The following is a 25,746-nucleotide window of genomic DNA, read 5'->3' as shown; positions in this document are numbered from 1 at the left end:
CACAAAAATCAGAATTATTCGGACGTCAGATACGTGACAAGTGAAATGTATTATTTAATAACAAATATGGAAAATTTTATCTAAAAAGATGTTGATAATTGATTGATTGTTTTCTATTTATCATTCTACTAAAAACTTTATTTATTATATTGTCACATGTTTATTTAGTAGGTTGGCCACATTTCCATAGATGTGTCACGTGACTTGACTTGTCCAGTAACCGTCGTCGTCGATCTCTCTTGTCGAGCGCCTCGAGCGACTGATCTGATATCTGATACCCACAGGACATTCTGCATCTGCACTCTGTAAGTTTAGAAAACAGCATCATAGTTTTCAATATTAGTTTTCATATATTCAATATTCAATGAACTTTTCAATTTAAGTATTTTTAAAACAAAGTGTGTTGTGCAGCGTGCATGCTAGGTAAGGTTATTTTTGAAAATTGCCATGTGGTGCAAGCCTATTGGAATAAAAATTTTTGTTCATGGTATACTAGGTAGCCCCCTCTGTTCCTGAATTTCTTTGGCGTTGATTTTATTTTTCATTTATTTTAACTTGGTAATTTATTTTTTTGGGGTGTTACTTGTAGATTTGGTATGCTCTACGATCTTTATTCGAATATTAGGCTCGTACTATATTATGTCTTGAATAAGTCTCAATGTGTCAGAGCGAGTTGCGGGGCATTAGTTCTTAGGCTTCTATTAGTTCAAACTTTGATCGGTTTTCTCAGTGCATTTACTAATCCAGTTTAAGTTAAACTAGTTTAGCGTTAAGTTGGTAATAGAATGTCATCGTTTATACTATCAGGAAGGCTTATTTTACAGGAAATTTGTTTACAAACCATTAGTAATTTGAGGTAATGTAGCTACTATTTTAGTATTCTCTTGTTCTTGTTCAAAATCCACAGAGTTGTAAGCTGTACGGTTCTAAAAGTGAAAAGCGATCAAGAAATTCCTTAAAAACTTATGTTTAGTTGGCACCAGAAAATATATTTTAGAATGTAAGATAAAAAAGTTATTTTGTTACGCTTGAATCTACTATGGTGTTCCTCGTTTATTAGAAATCTCTCATTTAAGTGTTATTAAAAACATGTTTTCCAATCGAAGACCACTGTTAAAAATTGTCTTATTTTCTATCAAGTGGTTTATTCAATCAAAATACTAAATTGGCAGTTGCTGTACTCAAGCGAAACCGTTAAAAAATTCTCTATCCTAGAATAAATTATTTGCTTTTTGCCCAATTTTTCTCAGTTTCAAAATTTCTTCGCAGTCATCTTTATCAATCGCATTAAAAACTTCTATCAATTCCTCCATTACAATTATTTTTACATTCAAATAATGATTTACTATAACCTAAATTAATAATAATTATCGTCTACAGAAGCATTAAAAACAACCGTCGAAAAATAATTTACTATTAGCTGTTTCCCCATCAAATCTTTACAGATGTCAAGTTAATCCAAATTATTTGGTTTAAACCTCCTGCTTTGGAGGTTTAAACTTTCCCAGAGTTTAAACTCAATACAGAGATTAAACTGATACTGTGCAAACGGAATTTTAGTTTAAACAAAAAAAAAATCCAGATTTGGTTTAAGCTTTAGCTTAAACTTACACTGTGCAAACGGCCCTTAGTGTATCACATTTGATCTATGGGTGGTTTGTCGCAGAACAACCATTGGCGGCCATGTGTAATACTTAGTCCAGAAGTTGGCCCAGCCGCAGGCGCTGGTAAACTTGGCCGCGTTGGTTTTGCCATCCACACTGCAATGTGACCAGTATCTCATCAAGGCGAGCGAGGGCAAACGCCTTACGGTATTAAGAATCACTAGCCTATATATATATATATATATATATATATATATATATATATATATAATATATATATATATATATATATAAAAATTAAAACAGGAGACACAAGACATAAATAGATTGAAAACACTTGACAACTTACATTAGAAACGGAAATTTTCGAGAACTGAGTTCCCTTCCTCAACCGAGTAGTGCGTGGTACAGTTTCAAATCCAGGTTGGTTAAAGAAGACACTTTAAAGTTTGTAATATAAATTAAAACAGGAGACACAAGACATAAATAGATTGAAAACACTTACAAACTTACATTAGAAACATAAATTTTCGGGAACTGAGTTCCCTTCCTTTATGTGTTGAAGTGTTTTCAATCTATGTCTTGTGTCTCCTGTTTCAATTTATATATATATATATATATATATATATATATATATATATATATATATATATATATATATTATATAGCAAATACAAAACAGAAAACAGCACGCATTGGTTCAAAAGAGTGTGGATAGCTCCTTTGCCAGCGCTTGCCTTCACTGGCCTCTGCTCCACAAAAATCGAAGCGATTGCCAACAAAGGTGAGCGCTGGCAAAGTAGCCAACCACACTCTGACGCTCATTATTATTTGTGAGTATGTATGCAAACGCTGACTGGCTGGTGTCTCACTCGCTCCACCAGTTCGGCCACCGATCCTGGTGACCCACTGGTGTCCGATCTTGCTTCACACTCAGCCTTCAATAGTTGATCTCTGGTTACCTGGAGACGAGTTCGGACGTGATGCCTTTCAAGCACTATTTTTACCATCTCATTTGAACGGTTTTAATGGCAATGGCCGATTTCACACTTACCGATTGTTAACTTAACCGTTGATGTCGACGAATTGTCCGTTAGCTGATAATAAGTTGTTGGTGAGAATAGGACAATATTCTGAATGTCCGACTTGAGGCCAATACACATCGCCTTAGTGTAGCTTGAAACACGTCTTTCAGAAGATGTAGTCTCCTAATCTTAATCAATCTTCATTTCAAACAGGCTTAATAATAATAATAATAATATCGAGTGACCTGGCTGGCTCAGGTCTGGTGTCAGAGTTTTCAGGTCGCTACTGATCAATTTCAGGGCCTCTGACATGACCTAACGACTGCTTTTTAGGCAGCCGGGACCGACGGCTTAACGTGTCCATCCGAAACACGGGAGTGGCCCGAGATAAATATCTTGCCCGGGCCGGGATTTGAACCCGGGCCTCTGAACCATCTGATCCACTCGACTACGGCCACTAATTAGGAGATACGACGACTACATCTTTCAAAGACTTATTTCAAGCTACGGCTGTGTATAATGGCTAAAGACACTTTGCCCGGTTTTACTAAGCTCGGTCAAGACATTTAAACATGATCAAATAATCTACGCTTTACATAATTAGCTTCTTTCCATAATTCAAGTGCACACATATGAAGCGTACCCGGTTTACTATAACCAAGCTTGGTGAAACTGGGCATCAAAGATTATTTTTCAACTTGATTTTTTGAAGGCCATTACTTTTCCAATTCTAATCAGCTGATCTTTCTTCGCAGCTTTACATTTGCACTGTGCAAATTATTGATTTGTTTCTTTTCTATCAGGTTTTAACTTGTTGCTTACTTTTGCCCACAAAATGAATAATGTTTTAAATGATAAAAGCCTACTTATATCCATGAACTTCACACGTAGGAACAAAATTAGAAAAATTTAAGCATCTAATTTCAGATTAGTTATATTTTACTGGGAAAGATTCTTCTTATGCTTGATACATTTTTTGTATAATTTTGTTAATTGTATAATTTGCAACTAATCACCCATATTTGTAAAAAATAACATTATTCTTAACGATTCTTTAAACGTTATCGATTTAAGAACTTGGCAAGCAAAATCCTGCAACTTTCTATGCATTAATGATATATTCTGTACTATCTGTTGGCTATTTGATTTGAAAATATTTGTTGGTATTCAGTAACTGTATAGCTTTCTAAATAAATTGTTTACATTCTTTTTTTGCATGTCTCAGTACATGTAAATTGTATGCTTCTTATGCGAATGAAAATAAATTTAAATAGGCATAATCTCCAAGGTTCCTGACTGATTTGTAAGAATCATGATCATATTTAGGTTGTTACTTCTTGTTTTAGTTGGATATCTTGATAAGCTATCAATTTATGAATATTCCGAGTAGTTTATTATTCTCTCTGATTATTATTGATGAATCAAGTGATGAAAATGTTCAATTTCTATCAAATTAATTATATTTTCTTACTTCTTTCTGAATTTTTTTAATAACAGTACTTTAACAAGATGATCACATTATCAGATTGAGAATTCTCCATATCTGTGTTCCCCCTGAGTATGACTCATCTTTCTTCAATTTCGAATAGGTTAATTCATTTTCGTCAATTTCAAAAGAACTCATTCCTATTCCTTTCTTTTTCTTTTAAACACATTTCTAATCTTTCTTCCTCTTATCTGCTAGTCTTTTTTATATTTTCCATTCTCAAGAAGCTTCTCACAATATGTAGTCACTCACTACTTGGAAGACATAAACCTATTACTTATATAAAAGATTATTGCTAATATAAAGTACTTCAGCATAAGTAGTTGTCTCAGGTATGTATACAATTTTTCTACAATTTTGCAACTGTTCCTGTCCGAGTGAGCCACTAATTCAGGTAAATTGACCAACATTTTTTTCAATCTCAGTTTTTATGAGTTCAGTTTACTTTAATGTTTGTTGTTATAATTTACTTTCAGTTATTAATAAAGAGTGTTCATTAATACATACAGTGAAAGTCACTGTTTACATGAATTATTTGAATGAAAAACTTGGAGTAAAATGACTACGAACAAACTTCAACATTGAAACGTGAGCCAAATATTCATGTTGTTGAGATTGTAGTAATTCAAACCAAACCTTAATAGAGTATTTCACTATTTATAATTTGATACAACATATTGGAAAGTGATCAGTGTGGTTTGAGTAGTTTTATGATGATAAAAGAATAATAATTTTGATTTTCATTTACCAGTATATTATTTTAATTATGAGAGATATTTTAGTGGGTGTATCCAATAGTCTTGAAAGCATGTTATGGGGTTCATAGTTGATCTTTCACTTCAGGTGGCTTCCTAACTTACAGGTGAGTAGGGGTAATCATGAATACATTTTTCCTCATTTCTTCCCTTAGTAATAATAATTCATTAGTAGAATTGATGGTGATGTTGTGAAATCTCTCCATAATAAGAAAACATAGATATTGTCAAATTTCACTATATTTATTCAAAACTTTAAAATAGTAGGCTACCATGGTTTCACGTTTACCAACGCATCATCAGCTGTACTGAAAACCAGGTAAACGTGAAACCATGGTAGCCTACTATTTTAAAGTTGTCAGTCAATAAATATAGTGAAATTTTCTTATTAATTTAAACATATTTAACAATTCACAATTTTTGCATCAAATTTTGACACATGTATTTAGTTAATTCTTGAATTGTTCATCACATTGTTGAAAGTTCTTGAAGAGAAATTTATTTTGTATAAAATGAGATTACTGTTAGCTATGTTACCATTTTTGGGAGGTGAAAGTATGGAGAAAATATGGCATAAGAAGATATCCCATAGTTTGTGCAATTCATTTAAAGTTTGGAAGCTTTGTATCAAATTATGGTGTTGTGTGATCAAGTTGAGATGATACTGTATCATTTATGGTGATACCATAGAGAAAAGATATGCCATGGTATAGGGCGCTCATGTTGCAAATTTAACTGTAACTGAAGCCGATAGTCCTAGTTGTTTTTTGTGAAACTATGTGACGCTGGTAGTCTCTCATACTGTGCCGTTCTTACACTCACTCCCTCTCACCCCAACAAAACAGTAATATTAACATTGGTTGGATGGGAAGTGTTTATTATGAATACAAATAGCTCAAAGTTAATCTAACTATAATGAGGTCCACGTTATAATGTCAGTGGCGAAAGCTTTGCCGATTCTCTGCTTTTTATAGAGAATGCCGGTATATATCTGATGTAATATTAACTGTTCATTCCTGATTAAAATGATCAATTATATTCTATTCGTCATGAAAATATATTTTTCAATGAATTAATGATAAATTTTCATTATAATTGAGATTAATATTTTGTTAGTTAATTATATTCCTACATAGAAACGATCTGGCAGTGTTGTGGAACTAGAAAAGAATAGCGCTGTATGCTTTGTCGAATGATAGATAGACAAGGATTGAAACACCAATGCCAATCATATACTGCCATTATTTCGTGGACCTCCATATAGAAGCTGATTCCTATTGGTTGCTGGGCAACCAAAACGAGCTTAATTTAGGAATTCTTGATTATCGTTTATAAATACTGACTGCTCTATCGAAAGTTTCAGTAAAAAGTGTAACAATTGTATTTTAAAATTGTCTAGATGAAATAAACATATATTCTATTCTTTTTACAGGTAGCCGTAATTATCCTCTACATCTTGCCAGCTCAAATTCACTGAACTTCAATGTGGTGTATTACAAGTCAATACAAGCATTCTGAAAGGAAATAATCTGTTAAGAACTAATTATCAGAACTAATCTGTAAGTTTAAAGGAACTTGGTAAAGTTAGTTGAAATAAATAATTGTCAAAATGGCGAAGAACCGTCATTCAACTATCATGGACCTAGGTGATGACGATGACTCAATAGTGATAGTTGATTCTGTGAACACAACCGTGGCTAGTTCTACAACCGCAGTTGATTCTGTGAACACAACCGTGGCTAGTTCTACAACCGCAGCCAGTCCAAGAAAATTTCAAAGTACTAACCCATTACTAAACCCAAGAGAATCGTATATCAAAAGAGAACATTCCACAAGTGAGGATTTTATCAGGTTTAGTAATCACAATCTCTCAAGAAGGTTGAAGTCTGGTGTGAAATCTGAGGATTTTATCAGGTTTAGTAATCACAATCTCTCAAGAAGGTTGAAGTCTGGTGGGAAATCTGTTAGAAAAAGGTATTTTAACTACAACAACTCACAAGTAAAGTCGAATATTTATGGAGAATTGTTTGAAAATGAAGAGTTGAACCGGTTTAGTAACACAAACCAGAATTCATGGAACAATGGGTCAAATTGTACCCAAGTTTCGTCAAACATTGGTCAAACGTCGACAAACAGTTCACAAATTCTGGACACGACTTTGTCGAACAATAACAGACCTTGGTCGAACGCTTCCACAATGTTGTCAAATGTTGTTGAAGATGATCCACATGTGTTTGAACCATCATCTAGCAACGGAAGCAGCCCGTATTCCCGCGTTGGAATGAATGTCTTCATTCCAGGTTCGATGTCCCCTAAAACGGGTCCCAGGCCTGTTATCATAGACGGGTGTAACGTGGCGTTTAGGTAAGTGGTTTCATTTATGATATATCTATCCCTATTCACAAAATAACATGAATATATCCACAATCTTGCATGTATCATACATTAGCATCAGTAGTGTAGTTTGGTATTACTATAGAGTTTACATTAAATCAGACTAGATTTCTTCATGTATGTAAATTACAATATGCTGGCTTATAATGCCAGTGGAGAAAAATAGACTGGTAGAGAGAATAACTTATACTGGTAAATCTCATGTAAATATCAACTGTTCATTTATTTATTATTTATTCGTCCAATTTACCACTCACGGTATGGGTATTTGGATATGTCGATAAAATATATATTCAAATCAAGTCATATTTCAATTATTTTAAATAGCAAAATTACATAAAAATATGTACATAGTAATACCGAGCAGCCTAACTCGTCTCGTAATGTGTTTCAAATTCATAAACTGTGTATGCACAAATGCTCAAAACCTGCTCCTTCATCAATACTCTGAATTTACGTCCTGTATTTTCTCTTATGTTAGCTATTTCTCTTATGTTAGTAATTTATTGTACAGTCGAATCCCAGCACTCTTTACTCCTCTCTCATACATGGTGGTCCTGTGTGCATCATCTCGCAACTCTTCCCGATGCCTTGTTCTATTATTGTGGAAATGTGCGCCAGTTCTGAATTTATTCTTGTTCCTATCTATGAAACATACGGTCTCTAGGATTTACGAGCTTGGAAGAGGGAGAATTTTCATCTCTTTAGAGTATGGGATTCTTTTTTTTAATGATCAATCGTTCATTATTTTATCAAGCAACATATTTTATTAATAATAATTATTATTAAACAAAAATCCAAATTATTTGCTGTAATAATAATTATTAATTCATTAGCATTCGAATAATTGCAATATTTTAGTAATTTCCAACATATTTTCTGTTTTTTATGTCGTATTTCATTAATTAATAAATTTGTCTGTTGTTTTATAGCCACGGTTGCAACACACACTTTTCAGTGAAAGGCATCAAGATCTGCGTGGACTACTTCCGGCGTCTGGGCAACAAGACTTATGTGGTGCTTCCGAACCACCGCAAACGCTTTCTGGGCGACCTGGCAAACGCCTGGGAGAGAGACGGCACACTCGTCGTGACGCCCAGTCGACGCATCAATAACAATTACGTCACGTCTGCTTATGACAGGTGGGTGACAATTACAAATAGTTTCATTATAGAGAGAAGATAGCACAAGAAGATGCATGGTATATGTCGTTTATGTTCCAAATTTCAAGCCATTTTTTTGTTCTCGTTTCCCCTTACAGGTAACAATTAACTTCTTTTTCTTCTCTCCAACTCCCGTCCTTGGCTGTTCAGCCATTATACACCTTGCCGTCCAGTAGAACCTACTTGCTTTTCCTTTTATAGTGTTGTTTTCCTTTTCCCAAGGTAACAATTAACTTGGTCAACAATGTTCATTTAATTTTCTAGACTAAACCTTTTCACAAATATAACACATTAGTCATACTGGTACCATAGAGAAAATATAGCATAAGAAGATACGCGAGACATGGTATAGGGCGTTTATGTTCCAAATTTCACTGTTAACTCAAGCCGTTTAACTCAGTTGTTTTTCGTGAATCTATGTGACGCTTGTAGTCACTCATACTCTACTGCTCTTATACTCTCACCTGACCAAAATAGCAATAATACACAGAAGTCGGCATGAGTAAACAAAAATCGGCCTGAAAGTTGGAACATAAACGATGTATATGCCTACAATCTTCTTATGAAGATAAGAAAAATAATATAAAACTGCAAAATTAAATAGGAATAATTTAATACATAAATAAATAAATGTTTATTTCCCCAAAAAACTAAAACTACAACATCAATGAAACAAAATATTAAATAAATTACAATATTACATACAATAGTTAGTTACAAAAAATTCTTATAATGTGTCCTCTACTTGTTTAGTTTTTTCTGTGTGGAAATTGACCTACTCCACTATGGCGTACCATGTTCTAGAGTAGGTTTTGTTAGTTTTTTGTGCGTATTATTAATTAGTTAGTGTTTAGTAAGCCATTAGGTGATTAGTTGTTATTTGAAATAATGTTTTCTATGTTCTGTTTTCCTTTGCTCATCAACCAATTGTGTACTATTGTTTTGAACTTTCTAGGATGATTAATCTGTTTAAAGTTTGCAGGAAGTAGATTATATATAATTTTGGTGTTAAATGATTGAAATGTCTCTGGTATAGTTCCTTCCTTGCAACACTGGTGATGAGAAGATTCCTGTATCTGGTGTTGTGGTTTCTGGTTTGAAATGTTGTTGGGTTCTTGTGTAATCTGCATAGTGTCTCCTTGGAGTAAAGCTGTCTTGGATCCATCACGTCAAACTCGTTGAATAGCTGGTCTGATGAATAGCGTGGAGGCTTCTGGTTGATGACCCTCATGATCAGCTTCTGCACCCTGAGGAGCGGTTCGATGTGCAAGAAGCTTGCACCTCCCCATCCCACAATCCCATACAGCATGAGGGACTGTGCTAGAGAGAAGTAGATAACCCTTAGACATCCCTTGTCGACCAGTGTCCTCAGAATCCTGAATCTGTAGATGGTCTTCCTCAGTCTCCCGCATTGAGATGATGATCCCAGCGCAGAAAAGAGTCCATAGTAACTCCCAGGTATTTCTGTGACTGTTTCCTGTGAACTGTGTATGAAGTGTTATTCCGTTGATTCTTGATTAATATCTCATCTCCTGTTGGCTGTCCATGTTGAGTCGCCGAAAAAGTCAGAAAGAAGGTTTTCTCATGGTTCAATGTTAGCAGATTTTCACTCAACCAGCGAGACACCCTCTGAAGTCCAGTCTCGGCTTCTCTCCAGGTCATCTCCCAGGTCGGTTCAGAGAACAGTAGAACAGTATCATCTGCAAAGGTGGTGATTGATCCATAAATTTCCATGTTGCATAATGGATTTATGTAGAGAAGAAAAAGAATTGGTCCTAGTACTGTTCCTTGTGGCACTCCAAACTTTACAGTCAGCTTGTTGCTTATACATCCATTGACTCTGACACATTGTGTTCGGTTTGATAGGTAGCTCTTGAAGAGATTCCATGCGACTCCTCTTATTCCATAGTTATCAAGCCTGATTATAAAATTATTAAATATAATTCAATCTGACTTGAATAAACCTATTTTTGATAAAATTAAAAGGAAATGTGATTAAAATTAAATAACTTCAACCAAAAATAATGAATAATAAATAAATCATATGAAAATAAGCATCTGAACATATGTTATCTAGTATCAACTTGTTTATTTTTACATTCCAACTTGAAAATGGCCAATGGTCGAAACTAGTCGTTAAAATGTTTTAATAAAAGGGTACTACAAGTTTTTATATTGTTTCTATTAATTTTTATAAAGTAGCCCATATAAGTGAAGTGATTTTAATCTTCTCATGCTATCTTTTCTCTATGTCATAACCGACTATAGCCATGACTGTTGTGTCAACACTTTAGTAAGGTCCACGTTATAATGACAGTATTTGATTAACACTAGTGTTGCAATCCTTGTCTATCATTCAACAATATTGTCGAAGATAGCAGATAGCGCTATTCTTTTCTAGCTCCTTAACGTTGCCAGATTTTAACAAAATATTTAATCTCAATTATAAAAATGTATTATTTAATAATTCAAAAAATTTAATTTCCTGGCGGATATAATTGATTTCTTTAAACAAGAGTGACAGTTAATATTACATCAGATATACCGGTATCCTCTATAAAAGGCAGTGAAAAGGGAGAGAATCGGCAACGCTGTTCTCCTGTCTTTCTCTACTGCCAATTCAGCTTGGACCTCATTATAGTAATATTTTTAAATCGAACCTCTTAAATTTATATTATTTCTATAATTTTCAATGTAATCATTGTCGAATACTTTGTGTTTTCAGGTATGTGATTCAGTGCGCTGCTGCTATGGATGGAATAATAGTTAGCAAGAACCAATTCAGGGATCTTATGGGCATCAACCCCTTATGGGACGCTACCATCGAAAAAAGGTAATATACTCGTCATTTATCTCATAATTATAGTGTCATTCACGTTATAAAGTTTGATATCAAAGTATAGAGTCAGATGGAAGGAACACCTAAAGAATGCCAAGCAGTGGGATCCCACTCCAAGCTCTACAATATGCACCAACAGGACATAGAGATGTTGGGCGGCTTAAAAAGAGATGTGCACTAAATTGAGATTCAAAAATATTGGAAAAGAATAGAAGAAATAAAAGAGTAGAACAGAGCTATCCTAAGGACCAGAACAGGCAGGTCATGCCTAAACCGTGTCAGAAGAAGAAAAAAAGACATTGGAAATAGAACTAGGACGGCATGGTTGCCAATTCTCTTTTTCCACCGCCTTCCATAGTAGATACATAGAGAAAATATAACACAAGAAGATATCCCATCGTATATTGGTATATGGTTTGTTCCAAATTTCAAGCCGATTACTGTCGACTACTGTCTATTATTACTGTTTTGCTGTGGCGAGAATGTAAGAACGGCACAGAGAGACTACCAGCGTCACATAGCTTCTCGAAAAATAACTACTAGAACTATTAGTCCAGTCACTATATACATTGGTGCATACAATTTATATTTTAGTTCTGATGTTTTAATATATTATTTGGGTACATAAGAGAAGTCAAGAACCAATTCATGCAAAATTTCCTTGTTCTAGATACAGGGTGACCCAAAAACCTCGTATTTTCGGCTCATTTTCCAGTTTCCAGCTATTTCTGCCAAATCTCGTAATCGGACAGAAAAATTTGTTCTCGCCTTTTTTAGATTATAAAATGAGATCATTCGGAACTATCTATCTCCAATGAGTATTGAGTTATGATTTTTCAAAAATGAGTAAAATTTGAAGAAAAAAAACAATTTTGATGAATTTTAGTTTTTGATCAACAATATCTTCCGATTGTTACCATTTAGATGTATAATTCAAAATCCCTCTAAGCGTATATTTGTGCTCTACAATCTGAGATCAGGTAGAGCGCTCTATCTCATACAGATTTCCAGGTACACCTGACAACAATGCTCCTTGTATTGTGAAAAACACCTAATTTTCAGCATCAACCAATCACCAACTAAATTGTCGTCGTCACATTGATACTTCGCACAATGACAAAAGTTCATGAGATTATGTTCTATGAGAATCACCCGTTAGATGCACTTAATTTCAAACACATAACTTTTGACACAATGCTCAGATTTCATCGTACTACACTTCATTCTTCTCGGCTCGTCAAAAGTGGTCCAAAAACATGCATCATGAAGAAAAAAAAGTCAAATTCAGTCGAAAAATTGAAAATTTATTGTTAAGTGGACATTTTTTTCATGAATCGTGTACAGCAGATGAAAGAGAAAAGTCTATTGTACATTTCAAGATCAAGTAGTAATGATTTTTATAATAAGGGATTACCGAGATACATAATACTGAGGTATTTCAGTAATTAAATAGTTTGGTTTGATATTAAAATACTAATGAACCCCCATTATTATTGTTGTTATTATTATTATACATCATCTCAATAGTTGTCAATGTTTGTAATTGAGGTCAAGTTGGTGCTGTTTCGTTTTCATCTAGATCATTTCCACTCAAAGGTAATAGGCCTATATACTTTTGAAAAATAAAGAATTAATCCATTTTAATTTAAGAATTGAAATAGCGTTACATGGATATTTATTTCCTTCTTACGCATGTTTGGTTAGTGCCATAGTAAGTTGTATATTTTGTAATTTAGTCATTGGGTACTCTTTTCCGACTTTTTTCTACTCAGGTTGTTTAATTTAATTTGTGTATTATCAAGAAATTTGATCATTATGTATTATTTGGACTTTATTATTATTTTTTTTCATTTAAAAAATGAAGAAAGAAATTGGATCACATTAGAAATATAAAATGTTAGAATGCTTCTGTTTTATCCAAAGAGACTAATTTATTTATTTTATTTTGATATGAAGAATGTGTGTTCATTTATCTTAGTAATTCGGAATTTCCGGCTGACGGTCTTTGACCAAGCCGTATAGTGTATGCAATATTTTTAAATGATACTTCTGGTAAAATATTGTTTTTTTCAATAAAGCACTTTTATATCTCTATCTATCTAATAGCTTTGAATATAGAATTTGGCTTTTTTTGTGTATTGGAATATGACCTTAAGTACACTCAACAATAAATTTTCCTTTTTTCTACCGAATTTGACTTATGATGCATGATTATGGACCGCCTTGACGAGCCGAGAAGAATGAAGTGTAGTACGATGAAATCTGAGAATTGTGTCAAAAGTTATGTGTTTGAAATGTTTATCCTTGAGGTGTCCTTGAGCGCGCCTCTCCACTAGGAAATACTGAAATGAAGTGCATCTAACGGGTGATTCTCATAGAACATAATCTCATGAACTTATGTGTTATGTCATTGCTAGCAGGGCACCCGTGCTTCGCTACGGGAATTAAAAGATAAGATTATTTTTGTGAAACATTTTTAATCTAAATTCTACCAAAATTGTATTGTTATAATCGTTTTTGAGATTAGGCCATAACTTGGCATGAAAATTATTCAGTCAAATCATTCGAATAATTAATTGATATGTTAATTGGAACTGCTCTGTAGAATAGTAGTCTAATTGCAACGAATTTTGTAGAATATTGGGCGGGGCTTAAGAGTCGACCTCGACTTTATTCATTGGCATTTAATATTTCCCGTTGACAGTTATCAGATTAGCAGTGATCATGTTATTTTTTGTTTTTGCTTGATGCAATTGAAGATTAAATTCCAAATTAAGTTGATTCGGAATTTAATGACTCTGGTATCCATGGATCTCTTGCTTATTCTGGAATTTTTGGCATAGCCTGTCGCTTACTTTTCGTTTCACTTATCCAAAAGTGTAAAAGCAGCCAATCCACTGATTCTTCCATGGAAGTCCATTCATAATAGTTAGTATAACATTATTGTGGCTGATTTCTCTTTTGTGGGATGATTTTAATGTGAATTTGCATAAATCTGAAAAGAGTTTATTCAATCACTTTGATTATTGACTACCATTATATGATTTCTTTTTTTGATCTTAGCTGGAAACCAAAAGCTTAGGGATGAAAATTTGGATGTAAACCAACATATAACACAATTTAATATCTATCTCAAATATCGGGGCACCGAGCTTCGCTCGTTATTTATTTATTGATAGACAGAACACAATCTTTAAAATGATTGGGAAAGGACTAACAGGCACAGCCCAAAACTGTTTCTTCCCCGAATTTTGATTTATACACTATAAATATTCCAAAAAGTAGGTTATGTTCCATACACTTGAATTCAGGTCCAATTTTCAATCCAACCATTTGAAAACAGAAAAGTTCTAATTTAGATTGTTTACAGACCAAATTGAATAACAAAATAACACTCACTAATCACTTAAAACTGTAAAATAATGATAAACTTTGAAAATTATGATATACTCTAATTTAGGATGATATACCATGTCATGTCAACAAAACAGATTATTTTGATCAAGTCAATTAAAATTTCTAGATTCAACAGCTGGACATAATTATTCTATCTCTCTCCCACACAGGCACATGCATCTTCTGTTATCGACAGACGACGAAATTATCATCTGTTTTTCCAAGGATGAATAATTATTATCCTTTTCATGTCCTTCAGCGAGTATTCCCAGGGATGAGACCTAGTGCAATCGAATTTTTATATCATAAACCTACTATGTTCCAAATTTCGTGAAAATCGTTAGAGCCGTTTTCGAGATCCGTTGGACATACATAACCATATAACCATATACAGAAATTGCTCGCTTAATATAATAAGATTGACAACTTTAGTATTTACTTGTGATCTATCAATATCAATAGGTTTGTCTTGTGTCATGTAATGACATCATGAAAGGAAATAGGAGCACCTGATGGAATATTATGGGTCTTTTTCGATTTACTTTTTAGCTGATATTGAAACATGAAAATATCAGGCCCAGTAGCACAAAAGCCTGTTCAAATTCAATCAGAATTAAATTTCATGAGAATTAATCAGAGTAGGGTTTTTTTTAATAGCAGGCTTATCTCATTGGTTCTCGTGGTATTTAGTCCGGATTATGAATTAACAGACAGTGCAACTGGCTCTCTCAAGGCCATGGCTGCGTACAACTTGGAGCAACAGAGGAACCAATACAACAGAAGCTGAAGAAATTAGTCGCATTTCTATCTCACAATGAACATTACATTCAACTACCATATGTTTGGAGAGATCAATTTTAAATTTCTTTTGCTATCATCCGGTCACTTTCTGAACCTATTCTTCCAGATGTTCCATGAATACTGCAATGTTTTAAATTAAGGTCGCCAAATTTGTTAGCTCAACTACAGCTATTATAATCTGTTTCATTGGTCACACTCTCTTACGTTTTCAACAGACTATGGAAAACTTTTTTTGATCAGCTGCTACTTGAGGGACCAATAATCCTTTCTCAAGGAACTTCAGCGAATTTTCCCAGAGTTGAGACCTGTTCCAAAATAATGTTTTTTGTCGCAAACCCACTATATTCCTGATTTAATCCAAATCGTTATAGCCGTTTTCGAGAACCATCCGACATACATTCTTATCCACAAACACACATATTCAAACAAAAATTGCTTTAGTATAATTGACTTCTATGATTATGATTTCATTCAATGAGAGCTTATTTCACACTAGCAGGTAACCCGTGCTTCGCAAGGGTCTATTTTAATACTCGACATACTGAAAACTTGAGGTAATGAAATCTAGAAGAATTAAAAATAGGCCTATAAGAGTCCTCAGTTGATTAAGAATTTATATGCAGCATTTCAAGTAAATCAGTCTAGTAGTTCAGACGTGATGATGTGTCAAACATAATTTTCCTATCCTTTACACGTGTATAGGCCTACGTGTTTAAGCCAGTTAACATGGATGATATATCCATATATCTATCATCGCCTATACTATAATAAAGGAAATGAATGAGAATAAATTTTGAAAGGTTTGAGATATCGATGTGCAGTTTTCACCATACCTTTTCTCTGGAAATCCTGTATCGGAATCATGTATCATATGACCACCTTTCAATTAAAAAACAGAAGTTGGATTCAAAATGGCGAAAAAAATTTGGGTGCAACGTAAAATCTGTTTTTATTTTTCGATCATCCCCAATCATACCTATCTTCTAATTTCCCTTTTAAGAGAAATGTTCTGTTGCTTCCATACAACAACTGGAAGCATGTCAAATAATTGAAAACTTGACAAACTGAAAACTTCATGTAATCAAATCTTGAAGAATTTAAAATAGGTCTATAACCATCCTCGGTTAAGCAAGAATCTATATGCAAACTTTCAAGTTGATCAGTCCAGTAGTTCAGACGTGATGATGCGTCCAACATAATTTTCCTTTACTTTACACCTGTATACGTGTATAATCCAGTTCTTTCCTTTATTATAGTATAGAAGACGATAGATGGATGGATGATCATTGTTATTTCACTACAATATGGAATAAGTTGAGTAGTTTCCCTTTCAGAGGGAGTTTTGACAACCCACAAAACTCATTTTTCATTTGAAGATATAACGAAAGGTGCATATAACCTTATTTTTTTGCTCAGCTTGCCAAAATACCCCTCATTCCAATGTTAAAATTTTCGACTGATTGTACAGTGAGTCAGTCATTCTATCAGGGCTCGAATAATTTTGGAATTTTATTTGAATAAAAATGGAAGAGAATAATCTCTTTATGTAAATATCAACACCTTTATTCAAAGACATATTAACTGCATGCGTTTTCATATTGCCGATACAGCATTAATATAACTGTAGACGTTTATTTAGCACTTTGTCTAAAGAACTGTTCTAGCTGAAAAATTGATAATCCATGCCACGTGTAGGCCTAAACATTGCATCAGGAAAACGAAGTTTCTAAACACATGTTTTTGAGATAATTTCTTTGATTCAGCTGTTTCATATTCACCATATTATACAGAGTTTGTGAAAATGAAAATATTTATTAGTTATCAAAACAATACTATTATTATATTTATAATAACAATTTTATCATTATTATTAAAAATATTTATCAGTTATCCAAACAATATTATTGAGGTTAAGTGGTATCAGGTAGAAAGCTATAATAGAAACAGATGTTCCTTTTTTAATTTGGACCATATGATTTGTTGATTTTTTTATGAAATTGTATGTACCATTGATGAAATTTTAACATTAATTCTGAAAAATTGAAATTTGGGCTTCCAGGTGCACGAGATTGATATTTTTAGAATGTATTTATTTATTTTATTTATACAATATGACAATTTCCACTGAGTCTAAGAAGACCCATAGTGGTACAAAACAAAATAGCACTGTACATGAATAAACTATACGGTAAGTATTAATGTAAAACTAAAAGTATAATAGATGAGCACAGTAAAAATTAATATAGATTACTTCAAGAACAAGACTGAAATAGAAAAATGAGAAGGAAAAAAAGAAAAAAAGTCATGCAGTTCGTGAACCCATGCAAAAATCATTGTCTACATTTCATAAGTAAGTTATTATAAAAAAAAGGAATACAACTTCTCCTCGCTACCAGCCATGGGCTAAGTCATAAAGTGGCAGAGCATTCCATTCACGAGAAGCCGTAACACAGAACGAAGCTCCGAAAATTGCCGATCGGTGTTGAGGTATCTGAAGAAAGAAGCGGTGAGACCGAGTATCCCTCTGATGAACCTCAATGAAAAGTACAAGTCCTTCTCTCAAATATTCCAGACCAGTTCCTCCCACAATTAGTTTGTAGGTTTGGCAGAGTATAAAATACAATCGTCTCTGCTCTAATTTTTAATTTTAGCCAATCAAGTTCTCTGTACAGGGGTGTTACGTGGTCATTCCATCGAGCATCAAAAATAAATCGCAGAGCATAGTTTGATGCCCTTTGAAGCCTGCCATTGAGCTCTCCAGAAACACCATTGTATACCATTGAACAATAATCGAAATGGGGGAGAATAAGCGCCTGAACCAGAGTCTTCCTCACTCCCACCGGCAAAAATCTCCTCAACCTTTTTATTTGATGCATCCCTGCAAACACCTTTCTCACTACAGCATTCACATGAACCTCCCAAGTGAGTGCGTTGTCAATCAGCATGCCAAGCAGCTTGATCCTATCATCATATATGAGTTCCACTCCATCCAAGGTTACAGAAGGTATACCAATCGCTCCTTGTCTAATTCGTCTTTGTGAACCAACAACAGTGCATTTCGTTTTCTGTGTATTCAACGACAGGCAATGCGATCGGGTCCACACAGAGAGTGAAGAGACATCCAGGTTCATCCGCGTGACAGCCTCCACACAATCACCCGGGTTGAAATGTTTATAAAACACTAGATCGTCAGCAAACAGGTGGAATGAAGAATGAGCAATGATTTCTGTTATGTTATTTATGTAAATGGAGAAAAGGAGAGGTCCAAGTACCGATCCCTGAGGCACTCCAGCTGAAACAGGCATCCAGTCCACCTCAGTTATACCAGAGGAACCATGACAGCCTGGAACCGACCCCTCAAATATGAAGAGAACCAAGAAAGTGTTAGAGGTGAAAGATGACAATGATTTTTTAATTTATGAATAAGAATCGAATGAGAGATCTTATCAAATGCCTTGCTGAAATCAAAAGAAACCATTGCTGTCAGCATGCCTCGATCCATTACAGATCTTACATCGTCGGTAACCTTCAAGAGTGCAGTGGAAGTGCTGAAATTGGCTCTGAATCCTGACTGGAACTCATGGAAATAGTTAATTGAACTGAGATGAGCTGTTAACTGCCCATGAACAATTCTCTCTAAAGCTTTGGAAATGGAACAGAGTATGTTAATGGGTCGGAAGTCTGATGGATTGGAAGGATTAGATATCTTTGAGATTGGTCTTATAATAGAATACTTCCAAAAATTCGGGAAAATACCCATTTGAATAGAGAAATTAAATATTTATGCGTAATTGATGGTAAAAGAACTGGCATTATTTTTTTATAGAACGAGATTGGAATCATATCAATACCCTTGCTGTTCTTATTCATATTTGATATAGTGTAAGCAATATGATTAGGAGTCACGTGAGAAAAATGGAACTGATCATCAAGAATTTGAGGATTCGACAAATTTATCATTTGAGAAATTGTTCGGTAATCAGGGAGACCTGATGGTAGATGAGGAGTACAAAAGTATCTATTCAAGTCGCTAGGTGAGACCGCCAGCTCTCCTGATGCACTCTTAACAGGCACAGCTCCTAAATTTCTCAATCTCGACCAAAGTACCGAGGCGTTTCCGCCACTTTCGAACTGAGTATGGAAATATCTTAACTTGGAGTTCCTACACATAGACTTGACTTTGTTTCGCAAACTTTTGAAGCGAGCTAAGTCAGACTCCCTATGCGTTCGGAGATACAGACGCCTTGCCCTGTATCTTTCCTTCCTAATCTGTATTATATCACTTGTTATCCAGGGACACGGTTTACTTTTTATTGTTACTGATTTAACTGGCGCAAAATCATCAAAAATGGAAAAAATGAATGAATTGAAAGTGTTGATCTTATCGTCAATATCTGTTGTATTCAAAATGTCCATGGGAGACACACTGCAGCTTCCAGACACGAATCTAAATCAAAGTTACGGAAGTCTAGATATTCAAATGTTTTATTGTAATTGGTCTCATGCTTCAGATTGTATGTAAAATATATTATATCATGTGCTGAAAAATCGTTACATCGAGCTTGTCCATTTGTAATAACAGTAGAATAATCACTTACAATTGCTAGGTCGAGAAGTGAATCACATGTTGCTGTATGGAATGTCGGACCACTAGGTAAAATAGTGAAGTTGAATGTGTCAGCAAAAGCTCTAATCTGTCTTACTTCAGGAAAATCTTTAATCAGATCAGCATTTAAGTCGCCAACAATAATTATGTGGTTGTATCTATGCATAACTCTAGCTAATGCATCCTCGGATGTGTGGAAACTACCTGCCCTAGGCGGGCGATAAACACCAGCGACCAAAACAGACTCGCCACCCACTCTCACATCAAGGAGGAGGAATTCGGGAGAATGAGAGTACACCGGCTCCGAACACACTATAACTCGAGCCGCAAAAGAGGATCTTACATAGATAGCTACTCCCCCACCACCCTTATTAATTCTGTCGTTTCTAAATAGTGAATATTCAGGAATAGCAAAAGCTGAGGACTGCAAACTAGGTTTAAGCCAAGACTCACTCAATACTACAATATCTAGAGGAACTGATGATAACATGATTTTAAAAAAGTCAAAATGCGCTGGCAAAGATTGAATGTTTGTATGACATATTTTCAAGGAGGAGTTGTCGCCTTTCATTGAAGTCTGCATTAAAGAGATGTAATCAGACATTTAGAGGATAAAAGTAACAAGTTGATAAATGATAGTTAGATTATTTTACGAACTGCTGGATGACTTTGAAATAATAATATGATAAGAAATGAGAATGGATTAAAATATAAGATTATTGCGTAAATTTAACACGGGTTCCCGCTTATCTAAATGTGCAATAATATAGGTTTTGAGCAATAATTGTTATCACTGAAAAAAAAGAAAGCTGCTACGGTATAATAAAGATAGGTAGACTTATCCACATTCAACAATCCTGTTTCGAATTATGATTCAATTGAATTCAATCGACACTTATCTTGTGTCATCAATGAAGCTTTCAACTTACAGTCTCAAGAGCGGTGATTCTGAAAGAGTTGAAAATTATAGACCCATTAGTATTCTAAATGTAATAAGTAAAATTTTTGAAAGAGTAGTTTTAAATAGGTTATTGATGCACCTGGAAGAAATTAATTTCATATGTGATGAACAGCATGGGTTCCAGAAAGGGAAATCTACTAAGACTGCAATAGTATCCCTTGTGGAAAGACTAATAGATATAATAGATTCAGGTGAGAAGGCAGCCGCAATATTTCTTGATTTATCCAAAGCTTTTGATTGTGTGAACCATAGAATATTATTGGAAATACTAAAAACTGTAGGTGTGAATGGTATAGAACTAAAATGGTTTGAATCATATCTCATAGGTAGAAACCAGTGTGTTGAGCTTACCAAGGTGGATGGGAATGAAATAGTAAAAATTAAATCTCAAAAACTGGAGGTCCAGGCTGGAGTACCTCAAGGCTCAATTCTGGGTCCCTTACTGTTTCTGTTGTATGTGAACCAATTACCAAAAGAGTTGAAAGATCACAGAGCTCTGTTGTTTGCTGATGACACATCGCTTATCTTTAACAATTATTTATTAGATAGTCTAGAAATAAATGCTTTTACTGGAGTACAGTCAATTGTCCAATTCTTGAAGCAAAGGCAATTAACAATAAATAGTAAGAAATGTCAATTCCTACAATTCAAAAGTAAATATAATTCAGTAGAGGATAGAGAAATAAATGTGTTTGTAGAGGAAAATGAATTAGACCAAGAAGAGAAAGTAGCATTCTTGGGAATTTTATTGGACAGGAAATTAACATGGCATCCTTACATTGAGAGGATATGTAATAAGATATCATCTGGGGTATTTGTCCTGCGGCAGCTTGCTAGGCTGAATGATAAAAAACTACTGTTAACTGTTTACCATGGACTTATACTATATCATATTAGGTATGCTATTTTAGTATGGGGTAATTCATCTCAACAAAATATGACAGGGTGTTTAAGATTCAAAAGAAGGCACTCAGATGTATAGAGAAAGTGAATAGGTTAGACTCTTGTAAGCCTTTATTTAAAAAGCTTGGTCTATTAACTGTGCCATCTTTGTATGTATATGAAGTTGTAATGCATGTGAAAACGAGTGGTGTGATCCAGAATTCAGATGTTCATGAGTATAATACGCGAAACAGAGCAGATTATCATATAATGGGTCACAATAGTAGGTTATTTGAACAAAAACCAGATTATATTGGTAGGAAATTTTATAACAAGCTACCTCAAATCTTGAAAAGTAATGATGATTTGAAGATTTTCAAAAAACAAATTAAAAAATATTTAGTTGATAGAGCTTTTTATAGTGTACAAGAATTCCTTTCAAACCTAAACTAGGTTGAACTACTTAGTGTTAGAATTATTATGTAATAACATGACTTGTCTTATACTCCATGACTGGAGTCTTTAGGATGTAATCTTAAAAAAAAAAAAAAAATCATTCGAAAATTATTCTAATCATCAATTCTAATACAAAATAATAAAAGCTACGTAAGTAATCATATTCATGATTATAAGAGCTTAATGGGAGAAACAAGAACTTGAATAATGGTGATAGAAATAAAAAACAATGTGAAGAGAAAACACAAAAAAGACTATCAAATCAATTTAAAACTTCATTGAGCAGAAAAAAAGTCCAGAGTTTTTAACTCTAATCAATCAATATTCAATTTTTCTTATAAACGAATAAATAGATAACAGTTGAGTCCTTTCCTTATTTATTTCGTTCCTCACTACCGTTTACATAACAATGCAACCATTTATAAGTCAATAGTTGTAATTGAATTAATCTTACACTGATTCTCCTGAGAAGACCCTGTCACCTTCCCTCCAGAGAACTCGTCCATCTATTGTCCACACATTCTTCCAGTCCACCCTCTCAGCCATCTCCCTGGAGAACTCGTAACTTTGACGCATGAGGTCTTCCTTGATAGTGACAGGAGTTCCTCTCAGCTTCTGTCTCATTGAGATCACGCAACGCCTTGTCTGGTAGCTCACAAACTTTACAAGTATCGCTCGAGGCATCCTTGCCGGCTGCTGACTGGATGGAGGCCGCTCGCGACCAACCCGGTGACAACGGTCTATGAGATTCGGGTTGAATTCCCGAATGTCAAGTCGATCCCTGAACAGTGAGGACACCACCTCCAGAACATCTTCATTCGCCGACTCGGTCACCCCAAAAATAAAGAGGTTTTTTCGGCGCTGGTATTGGGCTAGACCATCGATGCGAGTTTCCAACTTCCTTTCCTTTTTCTCGTTGGAAGTCAATCATTGCAGTCAATCCGTTTTCAACTGCAAGCAGCCTAGCCTCTAATTTTTGTTCGACTTTAGCAGAGACAATGTCAGTGATGCTATCCGTGAGTCGGTCGGCCAGAGTTGATACCAAGCTGTTGAAAAATTCGCCCTTGTTCAAAACTTCAGAGAGAGTCTTTTCAATGAGGCTGCGTATATTCTTTACCCCCTCTCCATCGGTGGACGAGGGGCGGCGGCTACCAGTCGATGACAGCCTGCGCAGAACAAGGCTCATCCTTATCTGCCTTTGTCTAGTTTTTGACTCCTGTAGCTCGTGTAACCGCTGGCGAAGATTGTTTACTAGCCATTTTTAGTAAAAACTAAATACTGTCCTTCAGAGAAGAGTCAAAAACTTGAAACTTTACAGAAAGCTGCAGATCACCTAGATGAACACACTGGTGAAATCACAACTCAGTACGACTTGAAAAAACCACCATAACACAAGAAAAAGGCAGGAGCTCACAACGGCGTGTTATTCCGCCATCGAACGTTATCTTATCGTAATGTATGTGCAAAATTAGGAAATCTAAATCATTCCCGTTTTTCCGGTATGCAATCCACAAGTTGACATGATTTGATGCGAACAAACGAACACACACAACCCTACTCTCTCTTATTATATAGTTGCGAAATTAATATCAATGTGACGACAATTTAATTGGTGATGATGGTCGAAAATTAGGTGTTTTTCACAATACAAGGAGCATTGTTGTCAGATGTACCTGGTAATTTATATGAGATAGAGCGCTCTACTTGATCTCAGATTGTAGAGCACAAAAATACGCCCAGAGGGATTTTGAATTATTCATCTAAATGGTAACAGTCGGAAGATATTGTTGATCAAATACTGAAATTCATCAAAATTGATTTTTTCTTAAAATTTCACTCATTATGAAAAATCATAACTTAGTACTCATTGGAGATAGAGAGTTCCGAATGATCTCATTTTATTCATAATTTTATAATCTAAAAAAAAGGCGGGAGCAAATTTTTCTGTCCGATCACGAGATTTGGCAGAAATAGCTGAAAACTGGAAAATGTGCCAAAAAAACGGGATTTTTGGGTCACTCTGTGTATAGCACAAGGAAATTTTGCATGAAGAAATTGGTTCTGGACTTCTCTTATGTACTACCCAAATAATATATTAGAAAATCAGAACTACAATATAAATTGCAAGCACTCCCCTTTTTTTACGTCTTTATTGACTGGACTATATCGGCTTGAGTTAACAGTGGAATTTGAAACATAAACGCCCTAAACCATGGGATATCTTCTTATGCTATCTTTTCTGTATGGTATTACTCACTATTATTTTCTCAGTGTTTGTTTTATATTTTCTATTGAATTAAGATTGTATTCATTGTGTAGTTATTTAACACTTATATTGTTCAAAAGTTTTATTTCCACAATGTTTGTTTGTTTCTGTTCTCAAGAGATTGACTGTTCTTGTAGTTCATCATGTTTCTTCATTGTCAAAAAACGAACTGGCAACAATGCGGAGCTAGAAAAGCTGTCTTTGTCCAATGATGGGCAAGGATAGCAAACCATTGTTAATCAAACGCTGACTTCATAACATGAATGTTGAATCCCACTATACTCTATTCTATTATCTCTAAATTTTCTCATAGCTTCCTGTTCGAATATTTTGAAAAATTTAATTATTTTTTGTGTTTGTAGGTTATTGATGCTGTCTTGGGTTGAAGATATACTGATCTTCCCAGTTGATCCGCTGGGAAGAAATGGCGTAAACTTAACTTCATTTTTAATGTTCTAACAGGACTATTTGGTTCCTTTTATATGATGTCACTTTTTTCTCGTCATTTGCTTTATGTTTTATTTGAATGGATTATTCTCTGAACTATTGTTTAAATAATAATTAGGTTTGAAAGTAGCAATATCGTGTACAAATTCAATAGCAATATCGCAGTAGCAATATCGTGTATTAATATTTAACAAGTGAAAAAATATTCATAAGAACTGTTGATAAACTATGAACAAAGTGAGTAAAGGTGCATTGATAATTCTGTTTAGATACAACAGCCACAAGACTGAGACCTCTTATACAATAATGTTCCATTAACTTCTATATGCTTGTTAATGTTAATGGTTTTGTTATGCTTGTTAATATGTTTTGTTAATGGGTATTAAATAAAGTATAGCAAAATATGCTATCTTCCCTGTATGGTATATGTTACCTATTTAGTGAAAGGTCTCATGAATGTGTGGAAATAGAACAGTTTTATTGTAAGATTATTATTTACAAATAGGTCTAAGATATATGAACTGAAGACTGAACAGCCAGAAGACTGACACCTCTTATACAATAATGTTCCATTAACTAGATAAGATAAGATAAGATAAGATTCTTTATTTCGCAACCAATTTACAACAACAGTACAGCGCACAAAACTAAAAAAAAGATAGCAA

At 34.3% G+C, this 25,746-nt stretch overlaps 1 protein-coding gene across 1 annotated transcript; it reads left to right on the top strand.

Annotated features, from left to right (window-relative positions):
* Nucleotides 1-254: 254 nt before the first annotated feature.
* LOC111061364 (endoribonuclease rege-1) lies at nucleotides 255-25,106 on the top strand. The gene is made up of 5 exons (XM_022349057.2): nucleotides 255-305; nucleotides 6,303-7,234; nucleotides 8,197-8,406; nucleotides 11,153-11,260; nucleotides 24,997-25,106. Exons 2-5 carry the CDS (start codon nucleotides 6,480-6,482, stop codon nucleotides 25,091-25,093), a joined length of 1,170 nt encoding a protein of 389 aa, XP_022204749.2. The 5' UTR covers nucleotides 255-305; nucleotides 6,303-6,479; the 3' UTR covers nucleotides 25,094-25,106.
* Nucleotides 25,107-25,746: the final 640 nt, after the last annotated feature.

This window comes from Nilaparvata lugens, chromosome X (assembly GCF_014356525.2).
Source record: "Nilaparvata lugens isolate BPH chromosome X, ASM1435652v1, whole genome shotgun sequence".
Classification (NCBI taxonomy): Eukaryota; Metazoa; Arthropoda; class Insecta; order Hemiptera; family Delphacidae; genus Nilaparvata; species Nilaparvata lugens.
This window is presented reverse-complemented; position numbering and strand designations above follow the sequence as displayed.